Raw genomic sequence first — 20,522 nt, 5'->3', positions numbered from 1 at the left:
TTGGGTGGTCTGAGCCACAGACAAATTAACAAAGCAGATCTCAACTTGTATTGGGGGACCATTGGTGGCATGATCCCCATAACGGTGAGGATAAGTGAGTAGGTATGGGATAGAAGAGAGTAATTGCCAGTTACGACAGCTACCAAACCGAATTCTAGCAATAGTCAGCGTCTTCGGGAGAGCAGGGAAACTGGGACAGGAAACAAAACTTAGCAAAAAAAAAAATCATGCTTACAAAGTAGCTATATAGATCTGCAGTCTTTAAGACATAATGTGCAATTATTTCACCCATCTAATTGTTATCCTGTTTTTGTGAGAGTTAAGATACTGGCTCTTTGCACACACTACATTCAGCTATTTACGCAGATTGCCGGACTCAGGAAATGATTTCTAACTGAGGAAACTCTTCAGATTTCTATGGAGGGTACAAATGAGCATTCTTTTTGCAGCCTTACCAGGAACAATAGATAAATGAAAAGATTTGAAGCTTACTTGCCGCTGCCCTGCCACTGACCCCGTGGGCTAACGTTTTGCCACTTTTGACCTTCCTGAGAGAGTTCAGGGTTTCCTGTGGCAGTGGCACCAGTTCCCAGATAGCACAGTCTCTCCCAGCTTCCAGCTGCTGCTGGTGGGAATCACAGATACCTACACCCTCAGTCACCAAGACCCTGACCATGGACTGACCTCGAGGCACAAACCGCAGCACAAAGCTGAACTTTTACCCTGCAGATAAGCAAGAGGGAAGCACGAGAAACTAGTGCAGCACGCCCATGCTTGTGTTATCTGTCCTTCCCATCTCAGCCTTGCTTGGAGCATTCGATAGCAGCAGCACTCTCAGTTATACATGACCCGAGGTAAAAGTTCTGCACTTCAAAGCCAGATCATGGAAATAAATGAAAAGAGAGTGACATATTTTATTCTCCTCACTTTGAGATGCCCATCACAATTTGTCTCCCCAGATGTGTCGCTAGGTGGGCAAGGGGTTAAACAGCAGTCACAGTGGCAAGCAGCAACGGCCAGACACCTTTCCCAGATATGGTGATATCCACCTGGAGCCAAGGGCTAAAAATACTTTGTAAGGTAGCACGCCAGCACTTCCCTGAATTTACAGGCTGTGCAATAACAAACTCTAATCTTCCACGATATACAGCAATAAATGTCATGGAAATCAGAAACGAGTTGTAAGTTCACAGGTTAGAGGTCAGACAAGGTGTCTGCCAAAAGGGTCTTTTCCCTTTCCCGAGACTGAAGGTCCGTTCCAGCACTTGTTTACTTTCAGATTTTCGTCACTCTAACCTCTTTTGATTTCTTTTCAATCCAAAGCAAGAATATCCAAATCATTTTGTAAAACCTCCCAACTGTATAATAGTTTGTGGTGTAACAGGTCGACTGGACCCAAATCCCCCAACTATGTAGCTTTGGACCATTTCTTCGCTGCTGTGAGGCATTGTTTCCTCTCACGGGGTCATGAGTTCGGAAATGCCTTCTTCTCAGATGCCCGTTACTGACACAGAGCTCACAATAGCTGCATGGGTCTCAACACGGTTGGTGCATGGGTGTTCTTTCCCACCTGTGTGAAAATACTCGTCACTAAGTACGTGCCACAATCGTATTAAACGTCACCGCCACCAAACGGGCAAGAGGCTCAAGCCACGATCCCAAATATCTGAGCAAACATTCATTGTCTCAGCGTGCTGACAAGGCAAGCAGACCTCTGCAGATCTGGATCAAAGACATTCACTCCTCCTGCATCTCCAGTCAGTTTTCATCATCTTCACCACCAACCCCCACCCCAATTGGAAAAGCTGGACTTGGAGCCAAGTGACTTACCAGTGCAGTATATATGTGCAGACATCTGTACACGGGGGAAAAGTCGACCAGATCTTGGGCACTTAGTACCTGTCAGACACATGAAACAACAGAGACACACAAAAAGAAAAGGAGAGAAGGTTAAACTTAGTGCATGGCTCGCATCCATATCAATCTATAACACTGTCAATCAAGCCAACACTTCCATAAAAACATCAAAAGCTCCCAAGTCGATATGTATTATAAAAGACAGGTGTGCTGCAGCTGTTGGGAATGATCAGGACAATACCAGACCTGTATGTTTTGGATTTGGCCTCTTTCCTCAACATATGTAACCAGGCCTCCCTTCCTGGGATTAGAGCTTTCATTAAGTTGTGTCACTGGCCTTAAAGGAATCCTGTGAGATAATAGTCCCACAACGGGTAAAGTGCTGTGAAATGTTACTCTTACCACTAAATCACTCACAGATTTTTAACATTTAAACTTTTTGAGAGTTAATGGCACATCAAGGCGAGGGCGATCAGTGTTGCATTTCAGGCAGCCAGTAATAACATCAAACACTCCCAGATACACCGTGGAGTTAGATACAGAGTAAAGCTCCCTCCATGCTGTCTTTTCAAACACTCCCAGGACAGGTACAGCACGGGGTTTAATACAGAGTAAAGCTCCGCTCCACTGTCCCCATCAAATATGCCCAGGACAGGTACAGCACAGGGTGAGATACAGAGTAGAGCTCCCTCTACATTGTCCCCATCAAACACTCCCAGGACAGGTACAGCACAGGGTTAGATACAGAGTAAAGCTCCATCTACATTGTCCCATTGAACACTCCCAGGATAGGTGCAGCACAGGACTCAGTACAGAGTGAAGCTCCCACTACACTGTCCCATCAAACACTCCCAGGACAGGTATGGTACAGGGTTAGATACAAAGTAAATCTCCCTCTACAATGTCCCCATCAAACAGTCGCAGGACAGGTACATCACAGCGTTCGGTACAGAATAAAGCTCTCTCTATACTGTCCCCATCAAACAACTCCCAGGACAGATACCGCACAGGGTTCAATGCAGAGTAAAAGTTCCTCCATAATGTCCCCATGAAACACTCCCAGGACGGGTACAACATCGGGTTAGATACAGAGTAAAGCTTCCTCTACACTGTCCCATCAAACACTCGCAGCACAGCTACAGCACGGGGTTAGATACAGAGTAAAGCTCCATCTACACTGTCCCATCAAATACTCCCAGGACAGGTGTAGCACGGGGTTAGATACAGAGTATCTACACTATTCCATTTATTAGTGCAGAGCAGGCATTGTATGGGTCAGACACAGAGTTAAACTCCCTCTACACCAGCAGTGAGCAACCTGCGGCAAAGGAGCCACAGGTGGTCTGCGTTGAGTGCGGTCCACGAGACATTTTGTTGACCATTGCCCACACGCAGGGTTGCCACATTTCATCGAAGTAGACAGAAAGGGGAATAAGAAAAGTGATCGGCAGATAAACCAAGTGCCAGATTCAAACAAGGCAACAGTGAAAAATATTGGGAGTGGGACTAGTAATATTAAGAAGACAAGCTTGAAGGCTCTGTGCCCTAATGCACGGAGCATTCGCAACAAAATAAGTGAGCTCATCATGCAAATAGATGTGAACGGGTATGATATAGTCGGGATTACGGAGACATGGCTGCAGGGTGACCAGGGATGGGAACGGAATGTCCAGGGGTACTCAGTATTTAGGAAAGACAGACAAAAAGGAAAAGGCGGTGGAGTTGCATTGCTGGTAAAAGAGGAAATTAACACAATAGTGAGGGAAGATATTAGCTCCGACAATGCGGAATCTGTACGGGTAGAGCTGAGAAACAGCAAGGGGAAAAAACATGAATGGGCGTCATATATAGACCCCCAAACTAAAGTGATGTTGTTGGGAATGGCATTAAACAGGAAATTAGAGACGCATGTGTTCAAGAAACAACTGTAATTATGGGTGATTTTAATCTGCAAATATATTGGGAAAATCAAATCAGCCACAATACCATAGAAGAGGAATGCCTGGAGCGTATGTGGGATGGTTTTCTGGATCAATATGTCGAGGAGCCAACTACAGAACAGCCATCCTCGATTGGGTACTGTGTAATGAGAAAGGAATCATTGGCAATCTAGTTATGCGCGACCCCTTGGGGATGAGCGACCATAATATGATAGAATGCTTCATCAAAATGGAGAGTGAAGTAGTTGATTCTGAGACTGGGGTCCTGAATCTTAACAAAGGAAACTACGATAAAATGAGGCGTGAGTTGGCTATAATCGATTGGGGAATGTTACTTAAAAGGATGACAGTGGTTAGGCAATGGCAAACATTCAAGGAGTGCATGGAGGACCTGCAACAATTGTTTATTCCTTTCTGGCACAAACTTAAGACAGGAAATGTGGCCAATCCATGGTTTACGAGTGAAATTAGGGATAGCATGCAATCCAAGGAAGTAGCATACAAATTGGCCAAGAAAAACAACAGATCTGAGGATTGGGAGCTGTTTAGAATTCAGCAAAAGAGGACTAAGGCATTGATTAAGGAGGGAAAAATAGTGTAAAAAGCAAGCTTGCAGGGAACATAAACCTGACCGGGTGCACGTGGTGAAAGGTCAGGTCCGGTTTCCTCTCTCAGTCCAAAGATGTGCAGATTAGGTGGATTGGCCATGCTAAATTATCCCTTAGTGTCCAAAGGGTTAGGTTGGGTTACGGGGATAGGGTGGAGGCGTGAGCTTAAGTAGGGTGCCCTTTCCAAGGGCCGGTGCAGACTCGATGGGCCGAATGGCCTCCTTCTGCACTGTAAATTCTATGATTCTGTGAAGTGAGGTGCGTGCTGATTGGACTGTGAGAGCCGTATGCTTCCTCTGCGTCCAAAACATAAATATTTATTTGTTATTAACCATTGGATGTTGATTATCATTCTATTAATAACTGAATAATTAAGCACTGTCTATAACTCCTTGTGGAATATTAAGTGGGCATTAAATGTATTCAGTTTTATTCATAGGGTCATGGTTAGTCAACAGGCCTGATTTCAATCTTGCTGCCAGAGATGAAAGAGGGCCACTCATGTGGCCCAATCACGAGCCTACGCTGCCCATCAGTGCTCTACCCTGTCCCACCAAACATGGTCAGGGCAGGTACAGCACAGTTTAGATACAGGGCTCCCTCTATGACATTTTCAAGATTTAGATTCCAAGATGTTCTTATTTCGAATCAGTAGCCTTTCATCTATCCTTCTGATGGATCTCTGTATCTATTCGGAACCCTGGATATGCGTTATCTCTTCTTAGTTCCCAAATAACAGAGATTCCAGACTGTACTTCTTGGCAAAGTTATTTGAAACTTTATTTGTCAGCTTTTTAGTGTCTACTGGTAATTCAAATTCAGTACAAAATTAAGAGAAAGTTCTAACTAGCCCTGCAGCAAGCTAGTCAGATCGATTGTCTTTAGCAAATACAGTAGTTGGATTATTATATTTGGATTATGTTATTGTATTATTTGGGAACTAAGAAGGGATAACACATATGAACTATGAAATGAAAATGAAATGAAAATCGCTTATTGTCACAAGTAGGCTTCAAATGAAGTTACTGTGAAAAGCCCCTAGTCGCCAAATTCCGGCGTCTGTTCGGGGAGGCTGGTACAGGAATTGAACCGTGCTGCTGGCCTGCCTTGGTCTGCTTGCAAAGCGAGCGATTTAGCCCTGTGCTAAACCAGCCCCAGGCATATGCAGGGTTCCGAATAGACACAGAGATCCATCACCTTCTGACCTGCTGAGCATTTCCTGTTTATATTTCAGATTTCCAACATCTGCAGGATTTTGCTATCTGTGCAAAGATATTTGTCTTATGAAACAAAGACAGTCAAGTGAAGTTGAGACACAGATTAGCAATGAGTAAATCTATTTTTTGTCAACCTTTCGAAAACTCCTGCTTGGCCCAGTATCGTTTTGCCAGATTACGTCTCAATGGTGCAAATTATCCGGTACTTTCCCAGAATGGAAGACTGATCCTGGATGCGTTGCTGTTAGCATACTTGTGATAAAAGTGTGGGGCATCGTCAGCTTGTGTGTGCACGTTTATTCACTTCTCACTCAAAACCCTTCCAATGCTCCACTCTCGTCTTCATTCCTGGTGCTCGGGCCCTGCGGTTCAAGTTGAAGTTTTCGCATTGCTGATGTTACCAGTTGCAAACCAAATTACCAGGAAATTCGGCCATCTTTCTTTTAAGAATGTCAACCACTTTTTGAAACTGGTAAATATAACTATTATTCCAAATGTAGGTTTATGTTAAAGGGCCTTCCCTCATGCACCAGGGAGACAGTGGCATAATGGAGGCATTTACAGAGATGAGGAGAAATTTCTTCAGCCAGAGAGTGGTGGGTCTGTGGAATTCATTGCCACAGAGGGTGGTGGAGGCCAGGACGTTGAGTGTCTTTAAGACAGAAGTTGATAAATTCTTGATTTCTCGAGGAATTAAGGGCTATGGAGAGAGAGCGGGTAAATGGAGTTGAAATCAGCCATGATTGAATGGTGGAGTGGACTCGATGGGCCGAATGGCCTTACTTCCGCTCCTATGTCTTATGGTCTTATGGCAATGTCGATGGACAGGTAATGCAGAGACCCAGTTAATACACTGGGGGGCGTGGATTCAAATCCCACCGCGGCAGCTAGAGGAATTTGAATCCAATTAATGAAGCTATAATATAAAGCTCGGCTCAGAATCATAGAATTTACAGTGCAGAACGAGGCCATTCGGCCCATCAAGCCTGCACCAGCCCTTGGAAAGAGCACCCCACTTAAGCCCATGCCTCCATCCTATCCCCGTAATCCTACCCAACCTTTTTTGGATACTAAGGGGAATTTATCATGGCCAATCCACCTAACCTGCACATCTTTGGACTGTAGGAGGAAACCGGAGCACCCGGAGGAAACCCACACACACACGGGGAGAACATGCAGACTCCGCACAGACAGCAACCCAAGCCGGGAATCGAACCTGGGACCCTGGAGCTGTGAAGCAACTGTGCGAACCACTGTGCTACCGTGCTGCCTAGTCTCAGCAATGGCCACCGTGAAACTATCATCGCCTGTCATAAATATGCTCTTTAGGGAAGGAAATCTGCCATCCTTACCTGGTCTGGCCTATATGTGTGACACGACAGTGTGGTGAATGGCCTAACAAGTCACTCAGTTTAAGGATAATTAGGGATGAGCAACAAACGCTGATCCTACCGGTAGTGGAGGCTGGGTCTTTGAATTTAATCAAGGCAGCGTCTGACAGATTTTGGGGAATTAAGGGTCGGGGGGGGGGTTTAGGAAGTTGCAGTCTGCAGGAAAGTGCAGGTGGGACCATAACTAAATTGGCCGTGATTTTATTGAATATGGAGCAGGCTCAAAGAGCCAAACCACTGATTCTATGTTGAAGTCAATTTTAAACGTTCACCTAGTACTTTGGCCTGCTCACGACAACAATTTATAGCAAAAAAGCTGGTTGCGGAACAAACAATAGTTGTCTCCCAGCAGAGCTGCCCTGACTCGGGAGAGAGTACTGAAGAAAACTACAGTACTTGGTGATCAGTTGATATCCATGCATTTGCTGTCCCTGGAATGAAATAGAAATGTGGGAACAGGAGAAGGCCCTCAAGCCTGTTCCTCTATTCAGTTCGATCACAGTTGATCTGTATCTCAGCTCTATCCTCCCGGCTCATTTCTGTCGCCCTTCATATCCAAACATCTATCAACCTCAGTTGGGACGTTTTTTTTTTAAATGCACCCCCCCACCCCCATTTGGGGGAAAAAGTTCCAGATTTCCACCAACACCATAGGTCAATATTTTTTTTTTTTTTTTAATGGCCTCTTCCTCACACATTTTCAACTAGTTTATTTTGTGACATTTAATTAAGAACCAGCCATTTACAACAAAGTAGTTCTTTGGGTGGTTTGCCATAGATGTTTGTGCACTCCAATCCTGACACACACAACAAGCATATATCCAGAACATGATTCCAAAACACTTGATTCACTTGTGCCTCAAATTTAGTAAAGCAATTCTTGTGTGCTAGAAACACAGTTATCTTAAGGATGCTGGAGACCAGAGTAATAAACTGATCTGTGACTCACACAAAGGACTCAACCTTGCTCGGGGAAAGGTACTGCCAGAAATGTAAGATCGAACATCCGACAAAGTGGTCTTTGGGCTCCATCGCAATAAAACATTTACTTAAAACAATTGGCTTTTTGAAATAAGGCTCAAGCAAAAGAAAAACCTCCCATGAAGTTCAGAGCTAAAAATATTATATTTAAAATTTACAGATGGCCTGGACTGTTTTCAAGGCTGTAATCACAACTCTAAGATTCAGAGAATGCTTACAAGCCACAACTAAATCCAGAGATGAGATGACAGATTTAAACACTCCACCATCTATCCACTGGTTGTTATGCGTATTGCAGAGTATGCCATGGAGAGCAAGAGAGGGAGGGTTTATTCCGTGTGCAGTGTAAGTTGCCGAGACGTAACAATATCAATTTTTTAAGATTGGCAACAGTGGCACACCCACTACAACATTTATTGAATCACAATCAACTGCCCAGTGACCATCTCTTTCGGTAAGTCAGTTAGATTGTGAACAAGGGTGATTTTGCTTCCATTTGTCACCTATGCAGCGATACCACAATGAAGAGAGTGACTGCTGGATGAAAAGAAAAAGAAGGCTTCATTAATAGAGTGCCTTTCACAACCTCAGGATGTCCCACAGCATTTCACAGCTAATTAAGTGCAGTCACTGTTGCAACGTGGACGACACAAAGCTAGTTTGCACACGGCAAGCTCCATAATCACCATCAAGATATTGACCAGATAACCCATTTTATGGTGTTGGCTGAAGGATAACTATTGATGAGGACTCCAGGGAGAATACCCTTCCTTCTTCAAACAGTGAGTACCTCTGATTGGCCAGGACTCTCTCAGTACAGAACACACTGAAGTGTGCACCTGGAGCATGTGCTTGAGCTCACAACCACTAATTCAGAGACTGCTGAGCTGCAACGGACACCTGACGGGACAGAGATACATACCAATGTCAAATTTCCAATCTCGACTTGGCTGTAAGGTGATGCATACAACCACGCCCAGAAACTAAGACAACATTAAGCCCACGATACGGTACTGTGGCATCTTGGACAAGTACCAAAAAATGTACCCTTACAACCTTGTTCAGCGCACGGTCAGAATTTAAAATTGGAGTTATATTCATTCTTATTTCCTCTCCTGCACCTCCTAGCGGACAGATGAATACAAGTGTTACCCAACTCTCAGGACTCTATCATGGTAACATGAGCCAATTACCCTGGAGTTACTACACCATTAAGACCTTAAGAGTTCTTACTGCGACTCCACATCATGTCAAATAGGCCATTGCTCCGTCTCTGGATTCCATTACCATTAATGATGATTGGGTTTAATAATAGGTAATGACATACATTTTCAGTGGCATGGGATCAATAAAAAGCAGACAAATCCCACTCACAGGGTTAATTCTCAATTACAGAGAACCTTAAATATAAACAAGCTGTTTTGGGAATATGAAAACTCACCTCAGGGTAGTGCAATTCTTATTTTGTGTTCCCGACTGGGTGAGGGAATTTTGTTGCTTGAGAGCAGAGCACTGGTATCAACAGCTAGAGGTTCCAGGACTGGTATCGGGGGACCAAGATGCACATTTGTGGGGCTGTTACCGACTATGCCTCCACTGGGTGGTGGTAACGCCGGCTGCGTCGAGTGCAAACAGCCAGCCTGATTGGGCAAAGCAGCCCAAAGATTTCCCAGTGCGGTCTTTGCACAGATACTGGGATAGGTGTGGGGACCACAGGAGAGAACTTTTCTGTAATTGGTCGAGTAGGGAAGGAGCAGTGGTGAGGGAGAAAATGGGCCTCCAAAGTCCCTTCAAACAGACATCCAGCTGAAATGTAAACAACAAATAATCCAAAAAATGAGAGGTTCCTGAACCTTGGAGCTTGGCAATGCAATGAATCTATTCAATAACTTGCGTTACCTTCGCCTTTAAAGTTGAAAAATGCCAGTTTGCAGTTGGAAATTAAGAGCCAAATGAGGGGGAAATGATAGCATTGGTCAAATGTGCAGTGAAGAAGGTGGGTTTCCATGTGGCTTCTGATTGGCCAGGGAGAAGATATGTGTTGGGTTTAGGATGAGCGCCACAGCCTGGGAAAAATGGTTGAAGGCTCTCTGCAATAGTTCAGTGGAGGGAGGGGAGAACACATTAGATCAGGGTGAGAAAACAAAGAGAGCAAGCAGAGGTGTGGGGCTGGAGGAGGTTGTAGAGTCAGCAAAAACAAAGCTGGGGAGGGTGTGTAGACCAAGGTCTTGAAGTTAATGAGCTGATGATTAAGGAAGCTGACAAGGAGACCTCTGTGCGCCATCGGTTGAAGTGGAATTGAGGAGATCCATGAGGGTGAAATTGGAACAGTCTAGTCTGGATGTAACAAAGACATGAATGAGGTGTCAATTGGAATGGGAGTAAAATAGAGTCACATCCTTCTAAACACCAATGAATAAAGGTTCAGACTACTCAAGCTTTCCTCCTGAGACAACTCCGTCCTTCCAGAAACCAGCCAAGCTTAAAGGACAAATGTGGGAAGTCCAGGCGGCGAACTGGAGTAGGATTCGAGGGTCAAGAAGCATGACAACACTAAGGACGTGCGCAGTGGTTAGCACTGCTGCCTCACAGCGCCGAGGATCCGGGTTCAATACTGGCCCCAGGTCACTGTCCGTTTGGAGTTTGCCATTCTCCCCTTGCCTGCGTGAGTCTCACCCTCACATCCCAAAGATGTGCAGGGAAAATGAATTGGGTACTTTAAATGTTTTTTTTTCTAACAAGGACAACACCACTCGCGCATCATGTGATTGAGTGAATTTCTTGGAGAGTTAGGCTTAAGCTTCTGCTGAGGGTTCAGCAAGATAGCTGCGGATGCTCCAACTCTGCGCATATCACAATTATGTTAATATAGTGCTTCATTATGCTGGGAGATAAGTAGACACAGTTCACTCAAACTTCCAGCAAATCTGCTGGTCATTCACAAAACAGCTGAAGTTTAACCGATAGATCCTTCTTCACTTCTTGCTGAAGTACCATTACTCCCCAAGTCTCTGCTGACTATTTAAAGACTTGAATTTGAGATTAAAAGGAAGCCATTTGGTCCATCAAAATTCTACTTCTATCTTTATCGAAAATTAGCCGATACTATTCTATCTGCTCGAAAGATTTCATCTCAACGCCGCTTTCTGTTAAACAGCCCCTCAAACCTGCTCCACCATTTAATAAATCATGGCTGAATTTTACATATCCCATACCATACCTCATATTCTTTGATATATTCTGCTATTTCTTGCAAATTTCTTCCAATTGCATCTTGGGTATAAGGGGTGTAAGGTACTGCCGTCACAGGTGGGCTTGCCATACTCTGTGGAGTGGCTCATCTTGTGCTCATCTTCATTTTCACCTGAGACTGTTAACAAGATCTGCAACAGTGGCCACTTCCCAGTAAATGGCTTTGATGGGTGGGCCAAACCAGGTAAGGGTAACTCCTACCCTTGGCGACTTAGGCATTTGTTCACCCTGACATGCGGACACTGATTCCGGTGGTTGCGCGGATGAAACCAATCTAAGTTCGACTGTCTTGAAAGTGGGACACGTGGAGCTTGACAAAATGTCTTGGTCATCCATTGTATCCAGATCTATCTCTGTCTAGATTGGTCTTGCCCTTGGACTAAAGTAGGTCAGAAAAAGACCTGTTCGGGCAGCATGGTAGCACAGTGCATAGCACTGTGGCTTCACAGTGCCAGGGTCCCAGGTTCAATTCCCCGCTGGGTCACTGTCTGGGCGGAGTCTGCACGTTCTTCCTGTGCCTGCGTGGGTTTCCTCCGGGTGCTCCGGTTTCCTCCTACAGTCCAAAGACGTGCAGGTTACGTGGATTGGCCATGATAAATTGCCCTTAATGTCCAAAAAGGCTCAGAGTCGTTATTGGGTTACAGGGATAGGGTGGAAGTGAGGGCTTAAGTGAGTTGGTGCAGACTCAATGGGCCGAATGGCCTCCTTCTGCACTGTATGTTCTATGTAAGAGTGCGAGACTGAAGATGCGTCTCCTTCACTATAATCCAATTCATGCGCAAATCATGATCATCGTCTTTCTATCATGTGTTACAAGTTCTGTGGCAATGGACAAGCAACAACGCAGCAGGTGTGCAATTACTGGGAGCTTGGCCACAAACCTGTACACAAGCGGTTCAGGCCACAGGTCACTTTACAGTGGAAGGAAGCAGAAGTGGAACTCAGCAGATCTCTGACTGACTGAGCAGCCCTTTTCACGACCGCGTTGCTCACCTCCTTAGTATGAGGAAGGGGTGAGAAAAGATGCCTATTGTCTGTTTCACCTCCCTGGCCAATAAGCCGCAGCTGGAAGGGATCCCTCAACACAGTCATAATTTAATCTCAAAAAATAAAGGTGACACCGGTCATCATTGGTGCATGGAAGGTGCATACCCTCATTGGCAATGCCACCGATGACAGAATTGAGGCAATGCAGATTTTATCAGAATAAGGCAGGATCTCGCCAAAGTCGACAGGGAAACAGCTTCTTATGGGAAAAGCTAGAGCAGGGCACTGGGGGGCTTCATAAAGGAAATGGGGGGAGTACATGCCCCACATGTTGGCTTCAGGGTGAAAGGTAGGAGCAACAAGCCCAGAGAATCCTGGATGTCAAGGAATATTCAGGGCTGAATAAGAAAGAATGGGAGCAAGGGAGCAAATGACAGGGGCTTCAGTGGAGAATAGAAAGTGCAGGGGGAACTAGCACTAGGCTTCACAGCACCAGGGTCCCAGGTTCAATTCCCAGCTTGGGTCACGGTGCGGAGTCTGCACATTCTCCCCGTGTCTGCATGGGTTTCCTCCGGGTGCTCCGGTTTCCTCCCACAAGTCCCAAAAGACGTGTTGTTATGTAACTTGGACATTCTGAATTCTCCCTCAGTGTACCTGAACAGGCGCCGGAATGTGGCGACGAGGGGATGTTCACAGTAACTTCATTGCAGTATTAATGTAAGCCTACTTGTGACAATAATAATGATTATTATTATTATTGTAGTGGGGGGAGACTTGCAAAATGAAAATGTTGGAATCCAAGACGGACCCATATTATACTGAGTTCCACACGATAAGAAAACCGCGATACATAATGTATACTCTTGCCATCCTGAAACGTATCCATCTACCCCCCCTACTGTTAACAGTCCATTAACCAACCACGATTTTGACCCAACGACAGCTAAGGAACTGTCTCGTGCATCTCCTGTTATCTCATCCTTATCCTTTCATGCATCCCACAGCACCATTATCCTTCAGAATGTTACTGGGGCTTAGTGGGTTAAATTGTGAGAACAGTTTAGATAAATGTGGCTTATACTCCCTTGACTTTAAATAAGATTGAGCATGATCTACTTGAGGGTGTTTTACATGTTGAAAGGATTTTACTTGGTGGAAAAAGCAGATGAAGAGCACACTCTACCCGAATGGGGACAGAGTCCCATAGCGCGAGATTACGTTTAGATTTGGCACGTACACCAAGGTACAGTGAAAAGTATTGTTCTGTGCACAGTCCAGGCAGCTCGTTCCATACATGAAAACATAGGACATATGATTAATACACGATATAAATACATAGATAGACACAAACATCAGGTGAAGCATAAAGAGTGTAGTGCTACAACAATAGAGAATATGCGCAGAGAGATCAGATCAGTCCATGAGAGAGTCATTCAGAAGTCTGGTAACAGCAGGGAAGAAGCTGTTTTTGAATCTGTTAGTCCATGTTCTCAGATTTATGTACCTGCTGCGAGAGAGAGGTGAATCATAAAGCATCCTTTCCAGGCAAAGGGTAGAAGAAATCTGGAACTCTTTGCTGCTGCTGCCCCCCCTCCCAAACCACCAAAACGGTTGTGGATTCTTGGGGGTCAATTGGAGTTCTGAGACTGAGATTGACAGGTCTTTGTTGGGTACAGGTGTCAAGGGACATGAAGCTAAGGCAGGGGAAATGGAGCTGAAAGGCTGCTCGGCCTGATCTGACTCAATGCAGAGCAGATTTGATGGGCTGAACGGCATATCCCTATTTCTATGTTCCCAGCAGAAAATGAAGCAAAAGACTGAAAGTCCTCCATTCCACAAGGTGATCATGCGCCTGTCCTGTTGTTTGCAGGAACTGCTCTCCGCACGTACAACATGGAAAACAGCAACACCCGAACACATTAAATGCCCTGCACCAATTCATCAAATGGGCTGGCTCGTCACTGCGCTAAAAAAAGTAAATGAATCTTGGCTGATACCATTAGACTATCAGGTCAAAAACATCCACTTATTGCTACAATCAGACCATCTCATTGATCATTGTTTGTTCCCTTCAGAACCATTAAATAGCCATAAGGAGCGGAGCAAAAACACAAAACAAAGAGAAACCTTCATGTCTGTAAAGCTGCACGTCGATGGAATTTGGACGTGTTGTTGGCCCATGGGGTGTGGAATCTGCTGACGTCAAACGAGAAGGGCAGTGTTCCAGTGGTTATGTTCCTCGGCAGAGGAAGGAGGAAATGGGCAATCAGAGTTAAAAGTGAGAAGTTTTTTTTTCTCCCCAAAATGGTTCGACATCAAAAACATACAGCTGAGCCCGTTGTGAAATGCCAAGCTTGATTGCATTGCTGGTAAAAACAACGACATGATCTGATAGCGCTGGGCAATGCCATGTGTCAGTGGTGCCACCAGCCAAAGGCTTCCTTCTTTTGCTGATTCAGACACACTTTTTATTGAAGTTTCAAACAGGGAGGGTAAACTTGTAAACATCTTCATTCTTATCTGCACCAGCAAAGGGCATTTTCCCTTGATGGCATGATGTCCTGCTGAGCCCTAGAAATCAGAGGGTCACAGGTTCTATTCCTGGATGATGAAATGAATGAAAATCACTTATTGTCACAAGTAGGCTTCAAATGAAGTTACTGTGAAAAGCCCCTAGTCGCCACATTCCGGCGCCTGTTATGGGAGGCTGGTACGGGAATTGAACCGTGCTGCTGGCCTGCCTTGTTCTGCTTTCAAAGCCAGCGATTTAGCCCTGTGCTAAACCAGCCCCTCTCATCGATGATCTCATCGACAGTGGCGTTAAGGTGAGATAATATGTTTCTTCAATTGAAAGGTAGGAAAAGGAACAATCAGTCAGCTTTCCTGCCCCCGATGACCATGCAATAACCCCACCCACTTGCTCGAAAATGTGGGCAATCAGCAAAAATAGCCTTGATTGGGATGCCCCTCATATGGTCAAACAACATCTGAATACTCATTTTGTGGGCTTATCGTTCCTATTTCGGCCTTTCCATACCTTAGAGAAACAGGAATTTGAATTGGAACGTGGGGGTGGGGGATGGCGAAGAGAAATAATTGTGACTTATTACCAGCCTATAAACTGTGCAGAATGTAACCAACTATCTGCTAGTGTGAATATAGCACAATGACAGTTGTTGTATATGGCATCAATCATGCTCAGAAGTTCTTGCCTCCCACAAGTATGCATGGGAAGCCAAGCCCCAGCAGTAGAAGCAGGCTGATGAGATCAGCAAGCCACAAGGACATTGAGACAGCACTCGTACTGCTCTGTATCATTGATACTCTTACCGCCTCCGCCCACGATTCTAATATAGCCATTATACATTTTGGCAGTATTTTCTTGTGGTTCAGTGGAACCAAAAGGGCAGACAATTTCCAATTCGGTGAGCTCCCTCTAATGCTGCTCTGCAAAACAGATCCCTTCAAGAAATACCTGACCACAGCCAGCTTGGGAACTGCCAGCTTGGTTCAATTGGTAACACTTCTGTTTCTTAGTCAGAAGGCTGTAAATTCAAGCCCCACTCCAGGGCATTAAGCACAAATTGCAGGGTAACCATTCAGCCTGTTACTGAGTGGGTGCTGCACTGTAGGAGGTGCTTTCTTTCATAGAGATGCATAGAATGTGTAGCACTAAAATAGGGCAATCAGCCCAGGAGTCCATGCCACCACACCACGCCAAGTCCCCTCCTGTCAGCAAAATCCTCCATTCCCTTCTACCTCATTTGCTTGTCTAACTTCCCCTGAAATGTATCTGAACTGTGCCTGAACCATTCCCTATGGTGGAGAATTCCACAGTCTCACCACACTCTGGGAGTGGCAGTCAAGTCTGCCCGTTGAGCGGTATGTAGAAGAATAGCTGGAAGACATCATGGTGTTGTGATGAACAACTACCCTTTAATCCAAATCCAACCAATAAATCGATCCCTTATTCTTGCATTGAGCAATATCCTTTGTTCTGCTATTAACACATTCTGCCATCTTACCTTTACACCACTATCAGAGCCTTTTATATTCCTTAAAACTGCCATTTACACTTCCTTTGTCTTGCGTCCTTAACATCTTTGTGTAATCTCTCAAAGCTCACAGCTATCATTGATCTAGTTTGCTCCACCCCTTCTCTAACAGTATAAAAGGATGCCCCGAAGCATGGTACATTGGCGAGACCATGCAGACGCTGCGACAACGGATGAACGGACATCGCGCGACAATCGGCAGGCAGGAAAGTTCCCTTCCAGTCGGGGAACACTTCAGCAGTCAAGGGAATTCAGTCTCCGATCGTCGTGAAAGCGATCTCCAAAGTGGCCTTCAGGACGCGCGACAACGCAGAATCACCAAGCAGAAACTGCTAGCCAAGCTCCGCACACATGAGTACGGCCTCAACCGGGACCTTGGATTCATGTCGCATTCTATTCACCCCCCACCAACTAGCCTGGCCTTGCAAAATCCTACCGACTGTCCTGGCTTGAGACAATTCACACCTCTTTAACCTGTGATCATCCCTCTCTCCAGTTGCTCCATCTATACCTGTAAAGACTTAATTACCTGCAAAGACTCGCATTCAAAGTATCGTCTTGCATCATTGACTTTGTCCATGATATCTTTCTGGAACCCACTTCATCATTCACCTGAGGAAGGCGCAGTGCTCCGAAACCTGGTGATTCGAAACAAACCTGTTGGACTTTAACCTGGTGTTGTAAGTCTTCTTACTGTAGTATAAAATCCATCACATTTCTCTCTCTCTTTAACTCTGAAGTCATACGGACTCAAAATGTTAACTCCGTTTCTCTCTCCACAGATGCTGCCTGACCTTATATAATCTTTATTGCCACAAGTAGGCGGACATTAACACTGCAATGAAGTTACTGTGAAAATCCCCTCGTCGCTACACTCCAGCGTCTGTTTGGGTACACAAATTATCTAACAGCACGTCTTTCGGGACTTGTGGGAGGAAATTGGAGCACCCGGAGGAAAGCCAAGCAGACACGGGAAGAGCGTGCAGACTCCACACAGACAGTGACCCAAGACGGGAATCGAATCCGGGTCCCTGGCGCTGTGAAGCAACAGTGCTAACCACTGGGCTACCGTACCGTGCCGCTGAGTTTATCCAGCGTTTTCTGTTTTGATATTAACCAAAACAACCGGTCATTTATCACAACTGTCTTCGGGAGTTTGCTTTGCAGAGTGCTTGCTTCATGCAGATTGTAACAACTACTATACTTCAAAAGTATCGCATTGGCTGCGAATAGCTTTGTGACATGAAACATAAAAGAATAGGAGCAGGAGCCTCTACCACCATTCATAACAATCACGGCTGATCATCCAATTCAATAGCCTGAATCCACTTCCCCCCCCCCCCTCCTCATATCCTGTGATCCAAAGTGCTATATCTATAGAAACATAGATACTATTCAAAGTAAACGCAATACTTCGATTTCGAGTTTAAAGAAGTGCTAAATATTACTATTTGCAATCTAATGAAGACTGCCGGAGTAATGGAGAAATCCAAATCTGCAAATTCAGTAAAGTGGCTGTGGGCTCAAGTTCCTTTCGGACCTTCCTCATCATGTGCTAGTTAATTAGTTCAAAAAGAAAATCCAACATGAACACTGTCATAAAAACAGAAAGTTCTGGAAAAACTGAGGTGTGGCAGCATCTGTGGAAAGAGAAATGAGGTCAACATTTCGACTCAGACCTGAGGAGAGATAGAAATGCGATGGGTTGTATGCTGTGGAAAGGCTGGTGGAGGGTCAGGTTAAAGAATCAGCGCTCACCAGCCATCTCTTTCAACTCGACGACTCTGCAACTTAACAAGAGAGTTTGGAAATATTATTAACATTGCCCACAGCTTTTGGAGGTTACACTTGCGCATCTCCATTCCATATCACAGAGGGTCGTGAACACAGCCCAGTCCATCACGTGAACCCGCCTCCCATCCATTGACGCTGTCTACACCTTCCGGTGCCTTGGGAAAGTAGGCAGCAGAATCAAAGACCCCTCCCACCCGGGTTATTCTCTCTTCCAACTTCTTCCGTCCGGCAGGAGATACAAAAGTCTGAGAACACGCACGAACAGATTCAAAAACAGCTTGTTCCCCGCTGTTACTAGACTCCTGGATGACCATCTTATGGATTGAACTGATCTTTCCACACATCTTCTCTACTATTGTTAACACTACACTCCGTATGATTCACCCGATGTCTACGCCTATGTATTTACTTTGTGTATTTATCGTATGTCATATGTTTTTCATGTGTTGAATGATCGGTCTAGACTGAAAACAGAACAGTACTTTTCACTGTACCTCGGTACACGTGATAACAAATCCAAATCCATAGTAAGTCTGAAGAACAAAGTCCCAGAGTTGCAACTGCACAAATTTAAGAACCTAAGCTGGTAGGAAGATATGGAATGAAAAAAGTTCACTCACCTATCTTAATGATTGCCTCATACTTGCATCCAATTTGCCCCTAAAATCTATCAAGACAATTGGTTCCCAATTACTCCCAGTTCAATTTCATTGACATTTTGAAGTTGGATAGACCCAGGACTTTATGTTGTTCATAATCTTGAGAACCATTCATCTAAGACTTGTCTGTAAAGCCTCCAATACAAACCTTAGCCAGTTCCTAACGAGAGATGTTGCTTGAAAAAAACCATATTCCTCAAACGAACAGTTTGTGAAATGGGGGGGGAGGGATCAAAATTTCTGTCTATCATCGCGTCCTGGAGGCTTGTTTCTTCTGCTCTTGCTACTCGCAGTTGCAGAACTGAAGTTAAAGATGTCCTCCTGTATCCTCAACCTCATGAACTTATCACCGGAGTAAAGACTGATGCAGATCATTGTACAGGTGTTTAAAAGAATAGAACATGTAAATAACATGCTGTTCTGTCTGAGCAGAGTAGTGCAGGCAATACAACCAACACCATGAGAAGAAACCCAAGCACAGGAGGGCACTGCTTTCATACTAAAAGGGGCATGCAGTATAACATGACAGTTTCATTGTTGCTAAAAAGGCAGTTCTAATAATAATAACAATCTTTATCAGTGTCACAAGTAGGCTTACATTAACACTGCAGTGAAGTTACTGTGAATATCCCCGAGTGTCCACATTCCGCCACCTGTTTGGGTACACAGAGAGAATTCAAAATGTCCAAATGACCTAATAGCACATCTTTCGGGACTTGTGGGAGGAAACAGGAGCACTCGATGGAAACCCGCGCAGACACGGGGAGAACATGCAGACTCCGCACAGATAGTGACCCAAGACGGGAATCGAATCCGGGTCTCTGGCGCTGTGAAGCAACAGTGCTTGCCACTGAGTTTATCCAGCGTTTTCTGTTTTGATATTAACAAAACAATTGGTCATTTATCACAACTGTCTTTGGGAGTTTGCTTTGCACTGAGTGCTTGCTTCATGTAGATTGTAACAACTATTATACTTCAAAAGTATCGCATTGATTTCAAATCACTTTGTGACATGAAACATAAAAGAATTGGAGAAGGCCCTGCGAGCCTCTGCCACCATTCATTGCGATCACGGCTGATCATCCAACTCAATAGCCTTTCTTTCGAGACTTGTGGGAGGAAACCGGAGCACCCGCAGGAAACCCACGCAGTCACGGGGAGAACGTCAGCCTCTGCACAGACAGTGAACCAAGCCGGGAATCGAACCTGGGATCCTGGAGCGGTGAAGCAACAGTGCTAACTACTGTGCTACCCTAACTGGAACAAGCAACATTTCCCATCAGCTTTCTTTTGAGCGGATAAGCACACACACAACCTGCTAATCAAGAGAAAAGCAATTTAAAAAAGATGCGCATTTATATTGTGCTTTTCACAGCCTCAAGATGTTCCAAAGAGCTTTTCAAATTAAGTACTTCGTAAGTGTTTACTGTTGTAATGTCGGGAACATACAGACAATTTGCGCACAGCAAGCTCCTGCCAACAACCACATGATAATGACCAGGTCATCTGTTCTTATAACGGTGATTGACGGGCAAACATTAGCCAGGCAAACGGGGAGTAAGCTTTGCCCACGTGAAGTTCGAGACAGCCTGAGCGAATGAGGCAGCCAGAGTGGGGAGTGAACTTATCTAGCCGGGTAAATCTCATGTAATGCCACTCGCGAGATTTGCTTGCCGCGTCACAGGAGGGGCAAAGCCATTAGATAGAGTAGAGATGGTTTTACTTGCTCGAGAACATACACAGGGAGAAAGGCAATTGCAGCCAAAGAAATTTCTGCACAG

At 45.0% G+C, this 20,522-nt stretch overlaps 1 protein-coding gene across 3 annotated transcripts in view; it reads right to left on the bottom strand.

Moving 5' to 3' along the window:
- Positions 1-20,522, bottom strand: part of exoc6b (exocyst complex component 6B) — an 800,313-nt gene that overhangs the window by 457,901 nt on the left and 321,890 nt on the right. For all 3 annotated transcript variants that reach the window (XM_072497736.1, XM_072497737.1, XM_072497738.1), the window contains exon 8: positions 1,831-1,899. In XM_072497736.1, coding sequence (XP_072353837.1) covers positions 1,831-1,899 — 69 coding nt within the window. The remainder of the gene's footprint in view (positions 1-1,830; positions 1,900-20,522) is intronic.

This window comes from Scyliorhinus torazame, chromosome 3 (assembly GCF_047496885.1).
Source record: "Scyliorhinus torazame isolate Kashiwa2021f chromosome 3, sScyTor2.1, whole genome shotgun sequence".
NCBI lineage: Eukaryota > Metazoa > Chordata > Chondrichthyes > Carcharhiniformes > Scyliorhinidae > Scyliorhinus > Scyliorhinus torazame.
This window is presented reverse-complemented; position numbering and strand designations above follow the sequence as displayed.